This window comes from Salmo salar, chromosome ssa02 (genome assembly GCF_905237065.1).
Source record: "Salmo salar chromosome ssa02, Ssal_v3.1, whole genome shotgun sequence".
NCBI lineage: Eukaryota > Metazoa > Chordata > Actinopteri > Salmoniformes > Salmonidae > Salmo > Salmo salar.
This window is the reverse complement of record NC_059443.1, coordinates 36,113,490-36,125,129: the sequence shown is the minus strand read 5'-3', so window position 1 is coordinate 36,125,129 and position 11,640 is coordinate 36,113,490. Positions and strand designations below refer to the sequence as shown.

The window sequence follows — 11,640 nt, the reverse complement described above, 5'->3', positions numbered from 1 at the left end:
TTGCTATGAGACTCGAAATTGAGCTCAGGTGCATCCTGTTTCCATGGAACATTCTTGAGATGTTTCTACAAGTTAATTGGATTCTACAATTTGGAAAGGCACACACCTGTCTATATAAGGTTGACAATGCATGTCACAGTTGACAATGCAAGTCTGACCAAAAACTAAGCCATGAGGTCGAAGGAATTGTCCTTAGAACTCCGAGACAGGATTTTGTCGAGGCACAGATCTGGGGAAGGGTACCAAAACATTTCTACAGCATTGAAGGTCCAAGAACACAGTGGTCTCCATCATTCTTAAATGGAAGAAGTTTAGAACCACCAAGGCTCTTCCTAGAACTGGCCGTCCAGCCAAACTGAGCAGTCAGGGGAGAAGGGCCTTCATCGGGGAGGTGACCAATAACCCGATGGTCACTCTGACAGAGCTCAAGTGTTCCTCTGTGGAGATGGGAGAAACTTCCAGAAGGACAACCATCTCTGTAGCACTCCACCAATCAGGCCTTTATGGTAGAGTGGCCAGATGAAAGCCACTCCTCAGTAGAATGCAGGACTGCCCGCTTGGAGTTTGCCAAGAGGCACCAAAAGGACTCTGACAATGAGAAACAAGATTCTGATGTTACCAAGATTGAACTCTTTGGCTTGAATTCCAAGCGTCACATCTGGAGGAAACCTGGCACCATCCCTACGGTGAAGCATGGTGGTGGCAGCATCATGCTGTGGGGATGTTTTTCAGTGGCAGGGACTGGGAGACTTGTCAGGATTGAGGCAAAGATGAATGGAGCAAAGGACAATGGGATCCTTAATGAAAACCTGCTCCAGAGTGCTCAGGACGTCAGACTGAGGCGAAGGTTCACCTTCCAACAGGACAACGACCCTAAGCACACAGCCAAGACAATGCAGGAGTGGCTTTGGGACAAGTCTCTGAATGTCCTTGAGAGCCCGGACTTGAACCCAATCGAACATCTCTGGAGAGACCTGAAAATAGCTGTGCAGCAATGCTCCCCATCCAACCTGACAGATCTTGAGAGGATCTGCAGAGAAGAATGGGAGAAACTCCCCAAATACAGGTGTGCCATGCTTGTAGCATCACACGCAAGAAGACTCATTGCTGTAATCGCTGCCAAAGGTTCTTCAACAAAGTACTGAGTAAAGAGTCTGAATACTTATGTAAACGTAATATTTCCGTTTTTGATTTGTAGTAAATTTGCAAAAAGTTCCCGAAAACCTATTTTTGCTTTGTCATTATAGGGTATTGTGTGTAGATTGAGGGGAAAAAAACAATTTAATACATTTTAGAGTAAGGCTGTAACGTAACAAATGTGGAAAAAGTCAAGGCGGCTGAATACATTCCTAAAGGCACTGGATAGTCTGGATTTCTCCACTCATGCAAAACCGTTCATCAGGACGACACCCGTTCAGTTACACAATAAAACACTCACAGTAAACACTTGACAGGTCTTCGCTGGCTCATCTTCTTCCTCCCGCTCCCAGCCAGCGGCACACAGAGTTGGGGCTGGGTCATCATGAGACGAGGCGAGCTGAAGCAGCATGGACCAGGAAGTAGGAAGTAACCCCCATCCCCATAGTCTTCCCATCGCTCCAGGGTAAAGTTTCTCTGAGGTACAGATCTGGGATCAGCTTCCCTTCCCCTCCAGCTTCCCCTCATTAGTGGCCAAAAAAAACCAATATCAGCGTCTAGGAGCAACTTCACCTTACTCCCTTCCCAACCCAATGGTCCCTATCAGAACAGATCCTAGCAAAGTCCAACCTGACCAAATATCCAATCAGAGGGGGTGTCGATGTGGTTAAGACCCATAGAGGTAAATGACAGCAATGCTTAGGTTCAGGATTGCCATAGCACAGTCCTTTACCTGACTTCCACCCCTTCCTAATACCCGTCATTCCTGACCCTACTGCCCCAGCCTCAGCCCCAGAACCCCTAGCCTCTACCCCAGGATGTCCAGATAGATAGGGGGGCTCTTAACCAGGGCCAGAAGGCGGCTGTGGATGTCCTTGATGACCAGTCTCTGCTGGGGCTCCCTCTGCCAGCAGCCCTGCATCAGGCCGTGTACTTCCTTGGGGCAAGTGTGTGGTCTCTCCAGCTCCCGGCCCTGTGTAATGCACTCGATAGCCTGTGGGGGTGCAAATAGAGGCAGAAGGAGGGGGTTAGAATTAGAAGGTCTGCTAGCTCCAGTAACTCTAGGTTATTGCTATGCCTCTTTATCTGGGGCCATTACCTCAGGGTTTGAATGTTTTCATGATCGTCACTTTTCATTAACTTGACCAGACAAGCTCAAGCTACCCTAGAGAGCTTAAGGTGAAGACACTTGGGTAAGAACAATAAGTGGAGTTGTCAAGATGAGTCGACAACTTCTGTACAATTCTGGAGAACATTCTGTGAGAACCAAAGATGTTGCCTCTAATAAACTGGTGATTTTGCAAAACAATGGAACAGTATTCATCAGAAACGGTCAAATTCACAAATTCTTACACTTGGCATGGCTCGATGCATTTATTACTGTCAAGGACTGAATTCCACTATGTCGATTCCCATTCAAGGACTGTCCTTGGCCCCACATCACATAAAGAGCCAGCGACTTAACCCTTTTAAAGAGTTCAATATCCCTGACCTAATCCAATGAACTGAAGAGACCTGTCCGCACGGAACCTCATCATACTATAATACCCAACTAGCACATTTGGTTCCTTGGAAGTTGTGGGAATGTGCGTTTTTGGTTTCCCATTGGTTCTGGGAACGAAGCCATTCATTTCCTGACCAGTAAAGCGGAATGTTTTTTAAACGTTCTGAGATTTGAAGTGATAATTTTGCCTGTTCTGGGAACGTATATTTTTAGTTTCTGAGAACATTATACTATAGTTCCCTGGAAGTTATTTGAAGGTAATTAAATAACGTTCCGAGTTTCAATGACATTGCTAGCGTAGAATCATTGTTTGAACTCCATGCACAGATAGGACACATGAAAATTAATTTGCTTAGGCATTAATCATGTAAACATATTTATTTTTTATTGTGGCACAGCATCAGTGAGATTCAAACCTATGATCTTCTGTTCTTCAGCCATGGAATTAGTCCACTGCACTACCAGGATGGAGCTTGCATGCCATGTTTTTTTACTTATACAAAGCTATTATTTTTTGTCATTTTAGTCTATCTTTTAGGAAACGTTCTGTTAAAGTAATGAAACACCAAGAAAATAACGTTTTTTGTCAAGTTTCTTATATGTGCTGAGAATGTTTCAAAGCAACTATCCTGCACCATTCCCAGAAAGTTGTGGGAAGGTTGTATGCATAATAACCATAGGACAACCACACTCTCACCAAGCTCTAAGAAACATAAGGTTCTCAGAACCTGATGTGAACAAAAATGTATAGTGACTTTCCAAGATGGCCGCCCGTCTCCATATCGCAGACCTACAGTAGATGGAGTGTTTGGGATGATTTATCCCTGCCTTCCCTAATTAGACGACATGATAATTACACACGTCCATCATTGGCCGGGAAGGATTAGGTTAACAAGGTTAAACGTCATTGGCCCTGGGCAAAGATGAGAGCCAATGAGATTAGAATTGAGTGGAAGGGAAAAGTGATCTACCCTCCACTTGAAAGGAAGAGGGTTCTAGTCCATAATGGTGCAGTTGCGGTCAGGATAGAGTCCACTTCTTGGGGTGCAACCTAAAAGGGTTGGACTGGGCCCACCATGATTACTATGAAGTCATTGATTGGCTGTATAGCAGACGGGAAATCCTAGTGCTCTAGTCTCCCTCTATGATCAAACACTTCACCCTCTATCCACTGGCTGAATGATGCTGTGGTACAGTATTTACACTTTGCCTGGACACTGTTCCATTACTCAACACAACTAGATATCAGAGTTATATCTACTTAATTATTACTATGAATTTAGCAGGTTTTGATCACCAATACAAAGATGCCACTTTCACAAAAACAAAAAGGTAGGTGCTTATATTTGTCCTATTTCACATGTGAATTGGAAATGTGTTTTTGCATATCCCACTCTCCCTGAGACATCAGAGAGTAGGGTCACAGCCAGAGTCTGCCATTATGAACAGCACCTGGAGAAATGAGCGTTGCTCAATGGCACATCAACAGATTCTTCACCTTGTCAGCTCAGGGATTCAAACCAGCACTCTTTCAGGAAAAGGGGGATACCTAGTCAGTTGTACAACTGAATGCATCTTCTGCATTTAACCCAACCCCCCTGAATCAGAGAGGTGCGAGGGGCTGCCATAATTGACATCCACAGCACCCAGGGAACTGTGGGTCAACTGCCTTGCCCAGGGGCAGAACCACAGATTTGTATCTTGTCAGCTCAGGGATTTAATCCAACAACCTTTCGGTTACTGGCCCAATGCTCTAACTGCTAGGCTACCTGGCCCAATGCTCTAAGCACTAGGGAACCTGCCACCCCATGTTGCTTCCTACCCAATGCCCAGTTCCTTACCTCGCTGTTGGAGAGCTGGTACCAGGGCTGTTTCCCATAGGTGAAGATCTCCCAGAGGACCACTCCAAAGCTCCAGATATCACTCTCCGTGGTGAACTTCCTGTACATGATGCTTTCCGGGGGCATCCATCGAATAGGAAGCATCGTACGCCCACCCACCTGATAGGAGTGAGGTCAATGGTCATTCAATTGTACATTTATAGAATTATAATTAATATGACAATGATTATGATCATCAGATGTACCATGCTACTTCATATGGGATAAGCCTATACATTGAAAATATCAATATGTATTTTTTGTACATAGATTTGGATATACTATTTTGTGAAATGTTACATGACAATGAAATGTTAGATGACAAATCCCCCCCTAAAAAAGTATTTCACTACTTCCACCTTTACCCTGTAGTAGTCTGTGCTGTAGATGTCCCGGGACATGCCAAAGTCTCCTATCTTGACCATCAGACTCTCTCCCATATCTCCCACCAGGCAGTTGCGAGTGGCCAGGTCCCGGTGCACGAAGTGAAGGGAGGCCAGGTAGACCATGCCTGAGGCGATCTGGGCGGCGATGTGCAGCATCTGGGGAAGAGTGAGCTGGCCCAGCGGGGGCATCTTCACCTCCTCCAGGATATGGGCGTCTGGACCGTGCGCCCTGGTGGACAGGAGGAGGAGAGGTCACGACCTTTAGAGTTTTACAGGCTTTTGGGTGAACGGCATGAGACATACTTTGGCTGACGTCAATAAGGACCCTTATTCACAGAGTCTCAGAGTAGTGTTTATATAGGATCATATAGCCTTTAGATCATAATGAATATATGGGCAGGGAGACATGATCCTGGATCAGCACTCCTACTCTAAGACACTTTGTGATATGGGCCCAGTTCTCCCAGATGAATTTAGGCTTCTGATTGGTCCTTCGACACATGAACTTTTGCACCAACCTAGTGATGCAATATCAACATACAGTAACCAGATGGATGATTACTGCATGCAATCTGCAGATGGAACATGTTGGACATATATGAGATCCTTTAAGTGTAATAGAGGCCGTCAGCTAGAGACCAAGCCATAACAAAACAACTTAACAAGATGGTTAATAGGAAACATAAGGCTTGTTATACGCCTTGCATTCATTAAAAATAATTTCATTAGCCTTATTCTAGCCTTATTCTTCAAACGTTCCACAGTTTCTCTCAATATCACATCCACCCCACCCACTCTGACTTGTAGCTCACTCCCAATAAGCTCCTCGATGTGTCCATCAATCCTAATAGAAATTTGTCACATGCAGGAAGTTATCTATTCTATCACTATTAGTTTAACAGGCAGGTGGTAGGGTAGACAAGCAGCTGCCTCATAGGCCAAGAGACACACATCCATTCTGTCTGCTTGGAAATGTGATTTCCATCTATCCATGAATATGGATAGTGTGGGCTGTGCCTGTGTGCGCATCGAGTCTCCATTCCCAGTCTGGCCCCACTGGACACCTGGCAGTGGTGGACATACACTGTCTATGTCTGTTTCAATGGTGTCTCAGAGTATGTCCTAGGTGCAGCATGAGCGGTCATCTACAGTATCAACATGGTGCTCTGTCTGAGTGCTCAGTGAACATCTCTCCTGCATCCATGTTGGAGCAGACTTGCCTTTAGAACTTCAGAGTGTAGACAGGCTACGAGAAGTTCTGCGGTCGACGTGGATATCTTCAATGATATGATATCCGAACTGCATCTAAGATCACATATTCAGTCATCCCAGATCACAGAAATGATTTGGCACTCCCACAACTAGGTGTCCTTAACCACTGCAACACACTATTGGTCCATGTGATCCACCCCAAGTGGGTTATTGTCTTGGGAACACAGCACGGTAGAGCAGTGAGGACGATGGTGTCTACAAGTGTGGCTTGGCACAGAAACAGTTGTATTTGTGTGGCATCATCAAGGTCAATTAAGTGGCTTTGCTGAAGAGCAGTGGACACAACTACGCAGTGACGTCAGAACAAACCCTCGGCTTCTAAATACTTACCATGCTGAAGCTAATGAATAAAGGTTAACAGGGGAAGGTAGGCATGGAGGTTATCCATGTGGGGTTTAAGTATGTGGTTCTGTTTCTTTTCCATACCTGAGGAAGCGGTTGAGGTCTCCATGCCTCATGTATTCAAACACCATCGCCAGTGGCTCGCCGTCTGTACACACTCCATAGAAGCGAACGATGTTCTGGTGCTGGAGGACTGTGAGCAGCTCAGCCTCTCTCTGGAAGTCCTGCCGGGTCGACTCGTTGGCATCCTTCAGAGTCTGACCACAGAGAAACACAGTCACGGGAGGATATGACGTTGTCATGTTTAGGAGGTCTAAACTTCATGTAATGCACCTCTGAAAGTGTGTCCATGGATGGAAGTCTCATGCATACCTTGATGGCCACCAGCATTTTGTCACTGTCCGGACTGAGGTTGGCACACTCTGCCAGGTAGACTTTGCCAAACGCCCCCTCACCCAGTTCCCACTTCAGAACGATGTCCTGTCTTTTGATGTGCTGCACACCTGTACATACACAGAGAAAGGCTTTCAACATTGGGCCTTATAAAACAGTGTAGGATTAACAACTTTATCTATGGAAAAACATGGTAGATACAGTATATTAAATGCAATCATAATGAAGTTAGCACGTATCCACTCCCTAGTTGCATTCACAAATTGCAGACTTGTTTACGCTGCTGTGCGTTTTTGTTGCCGATCTTACTTTGCTACCTGACGGTTTTTACTTTTTCATTACCGTATATTTTTACTTTTTCCCTCACTCAACTTTTTTCATTCAACTTTTTTTACCCCGGAGGTTTTATCTGGACATGGTTCGTCAGGACTTCAAACAGCCGAAGCTAAGTAACATTAACATGATGCCTTCTAATTGCAGTCGTTGTACTTATAATATACAGGAGAACGATCGCCTTACGGCAAGGATAGCTGTGCTGCAAGCCCAGCTTCAGACGCAATCGTTAGGCAAGGGTAATTTCAGTGTAGGAAAGGATGAAACAGCGTCTGTGCCACCAGTAAGTACAGATAGTAACGTTAGTATAAACCCCCTCGCACGGTCCCCGCAGCCGGACAACTTTCTCATGGCTTCTGGAGGGAAACGCTGTAGGAATGCTCAACCGGTGTCGCTTATTCAGCCGACAGAAACTTTCAACCGGTTCTCCCCATTAAGCGAGTCGGAGTCGGAGGCCGAGACTTCTCTGGTCTCTACTCCTCCCGTTGTGGGGTCTGAGACGCCGAAGGCTCCCACCATTAGCTCTGACAAATTGAAAACCCTAGTCATTGGCGACTCCATTACCCGCAGTATTAGACTTAAAACTAATCATCCAGCGATCATACACTGTTTACCAGGGGGCAGGGCTACCGACGTTAAGGCTAATCTAAAGACGGTGCTGGCTAAAGCTAAAACTGGCGAGTGTAGAGAGTATAGAGATATTGTTATCCACGTCGGCACCAACGATGTTAGGATGAACCAGTCAGAGGTCACCAAGCGCAACATAGCTTCAGCGTGTAAATCAGCTAGAAAGATATGTCGGCATCGATTAATTGTCTCTGGCCCCCTCCCAGTTAGGGCGAGTGATGAGCTCTACAGCAGAGTCTCACAACTCAATCGCTGGTTGAAAACTGTGTTCTGCCCCTCCCAAAAGATAGAATTTGTAGATAATTGGCCCTCTTTCTGGGACTCACCCACAAACAGGACCAAGCCTGGCCTGTTGAGGAGTGACGGACTCCATCCTAGCTGGAGGGGTGCTCTCATCTTATCTACGAACATAGACAGGGCTCTAACTCCTCTAGCTCCACAATGAAATAGGGTGCAGGCCAGGCAGCAGGCTGTTAGCCAGCCTGCCAGCTTAGTGGAGTCTGCTACTAGCACAGTCAGCGTAGTCAGCTCAGCTTTCCCCATTGAGACCGTGTCTGTGCCTCGATCTAGGTTGGGCAAAATTAAAAATGGCGGTGTTCGCTTTAGCAATCTCACTAGTATAAAGACCTCCTCCATTCCTGCCATTATTGAAAGAGATTGTGATACCTCACATCTCAAAATTGGGTTACTTAATGTTAGATCCCTCACTTCCAAGGCAGTTATAGTCAATGATCTAATCACTGATCATAATCTTGATGTGATTGGCCTGACTGAAACATGGCTTAAGCCTGATGAATTTACTGTGTTAAATGAGGCCTCACCCCTGGTTACACTAGTGACCATACCCCCGTGCATACGGCAAAGGCGGAGGTGTTGCTAACATTTACGATAGCAAATTTCAATTTACAAAAAAAAAAACAATGACGTTTTCGTCTTTTGAGCTTCTAGTCATGAAATCTATGCAGCCTACTCACTCACTTTTTATAGCTACTGTTTACAGGCCTCCTGGGCCATATGCAGTGTTCCTCACTGAGTTCCCTGAATTCCTATCGGATCTTGTAGTCATAGCAGATAATATTCTAATTTTTGGTGACTTTAACATTCACATGGAAAAGTCCACAGACCCACTCCAAAAGGCTTTCGGAGCCATCATCGACTCAGTGGGTTTTGTCCAACATGTCTCTGGACCTACTCACTGCCACAGTCATACTTTGGACCTAGTTTTGTCCCATGGAATAAATGTTGTGGATCTTAATGTTTTTCCTCATAATCCTGGATTATCGGACCACCATTTTATTGCGTTTGCAATTGCAACAAATAATCTGCTCAGACCCCAACCAAGGAGCATTAAAAGTCGTGCTATAAATTCTCAGACAACCCAAAGATTCCTTGATGCCCTTCCAGACTCCCTCTGCCTACCCAAGGACGTCAGAGGACAAAAATCAGTTAACCGCCTAACCGAGGAACTCAATTTAACCTTGCGCAATACCCTAGATGCAGTTGCACCCCTAAAAATAAAAAACATCTCTCATAAGAAACTAGCTCCCTGGTATACAGAAAATACACGAGCTCTGAAGCAAGCTTCCAGAAAATTGGAACGGAAATGGCGCCACACCAAACTGGAAGTCTTCCGACTAGCTTGGAAAGACAGTACCGTGCAGTATCGAAGAGCCCTCACTGCTGCTCGATCATCCTATTTTTCCAATTTAATTGAGGAAAATAAGAACAATCCGAAATTTCTTTTTGATACTGTCGCAAAGCTAACTAAAAAGCAGCATTCGCAAATGGAGGATGGCTTCACTTCACCAGTAATACATTTATGAACTTCTTTGAGGAAAAGATCATGATCATTAGAAAGCAAATTACGGACTCCTCTTTAAATCTGGGTATTCCTCCAAAGCTCCATTGTCCTGAGTCTGCACAACTCTGCCAGGACTTAGGATCAAGGGAGAAACTAAAGTGTTTTAGTACTATATCTCTTGACACAATGATGAAAATAATCATGGCCTCCAAACCCTCAAGCTGCATACTGGACCCTATTCCAACTAAACTACTGAAAGAGCTGCTTCCTGTGCTTGGCCCTCCTATGTTGAACATAATAAACGGCTCTCTATCCACCGGATGTGTACCAAGCTCACTAAAAGTGGCAGTAATAAAGCCTCTCTTGAAAAAGCCGAACGTTGACCCAGAAATTATAAAAAACTATTGGCCTATATCGAATCTTCCATTCCTCTCAAAAAAAATTGAAAAAGCTGTTGCACAGCAACTCACTGCCTTCCTGAAGACAAACAATGTATACGAAACGCTTCAGTCTGGTTTAGACCCCATCATAGCACTGAGACTGCACTTGTGAAGGTGGTAAATGACCTTTTAATGACGTCAGACCGAGGCTCTGCATCTGTCCTCGTGCTCCTAGATCTTAGTGCCGCTTTTGATACCATCGATCACCACATTCTTTTGGAGAGATTGGAAACCCAAATTGGTCTACATGGACAAGTTCTGGCCTGGTTTAGATCTTATCTGTCAGAAAGATATCAGTTTGTCTCTGTGAATGGTTTGTCCTCTGACAAATCAATTGTAAATTTCGGTGTTCCTCAAGGTTCCGTTTTAGGACCACTATTGTTTTCACTATATATTTTACCTCTTGGGGATGTCATTCGAAAACATAATGTTAAATTTCACTGCTATGCGGACGACACACAGCTGTACATTTCAATGAAACATGGTGAAGCCCCAAAATTGCCCTCGCTAGAAGCCTGTGTTTCAGACATAAAGAAGTGGATGGCTGCAAACTTTCTACTTTTAAACTCGGACAAAACAGAGATGCTTGTTCTAGGTCCCAAGAAACAAAGAGATCTTCTGTTGAATCTGACAATTAATCTGGATGGTTGTACAGTCGTCTCAAATAAAACTGTGAAGGACCTCGGCGTTACTCTGGACCCTGATCTCTCTTTTGAAGAACATATCAAGACTGTTTCAAGGACAGCTTTTTTCCATCTACGTAACATTGCAAAAATCAGAAACTTTCTGTCCAAAAATGACGCAGAAAAATTAATCCATGCTTTTGTTACTTCTAGGCTGGACTACTGCAATGCTCTACTTTCCGGCTACCCGGATAAAGCACTAAATAATCTTCAGTTAGTGCTAAATACGGCTGCTAGAATCCTGACTAGAACCAAAAAATTTGATCATATTACTCCAGTGCTAGCCTCCCTACACTGGCTTCCTGTTAAGGCAAGGGCTGATTTCAAGGTTTTACTGCTAACCTACAAAGCATTACATGGGCTTGCTCCTACCTATCTTTCCGATTTGGTCCTGCCGTACATACCTACACGTATGCTATGGTCACAAGACGCAGGCCTCCTAATTGTCCCTAGAATTTCTATGCAAACGGCTGGAGGTAGGGCTTTCTCCTATAGAGCTCCATTTTTATGGAATGGTCTGCCTACCCATGTGAGAGACGCAGACTCAGTCTCAACCTTTAAGTCTTTACTGAAGACTTATCTCTTCAGTAGGTCCTATGATTAAGTATAGTCTGGCCCAGGAGTGTGAAGGTGAACGGAAAGGCTGGAGCAACGAACCGCCCTTGCTGTCTCTGCCTTGCCGGTTCCCCTCTCTCCACTGGGATTCTCTGCCTCTAACCCTATTACAGGGGCTGAGTCACTGGTGTACTGGTGTTCTTCCATGCCGTCCATGGGAGGGGTGCGTCACTTGAGTGGGCTGAGTCACTGACGTGGTCTTCCTGTCTGGGTTGGCGCCCCCCCCT

The 11,640-nt window shown here is 45.1% G+C and overlaps 1 protein-coding gene across 1 annotated transcript in view; it reads right to left on the bottom strand.

Moving 5' to 3' along the window:
* Positions 1 to 971: 971 nt before the first annotated feature.
* Positions 972 to 11,640, bottom strand: part of LOC106581868 (high affinity nerve growth factor receptor-like) — a 31,256-nt gene continuing 20,587 nt past the window's right edge. The window contains exons 13-17 of the mRNA XM_014164305.2: positions 6,894 to 7,024; positions 6,606 to 6,778; positions 4,887 to 5,136; positions 4,483 to 4,641; positions 972 to 2,131 (exon numbers count right to left, since the gene is read on the bottom strand). Coding sequence (XP_014019780.1) covers positions 1,946 to 2,131; positions 4,483 to 4,641; positions 4,887 to 5,136; positions 6,606 to 6,778; positions 6,894 to 7,024 — 899 coding nt within the window. The 3' untranslated portion in view covers positions 972 to 1,945. The remainder of the gene's footprint in view (positions 2,132 to 4,482; positions 4,642 to 4,886; positions 5,137 to 6,605; positions 6,779 to 6,893; positions 7,025 to 11,640) is intronic.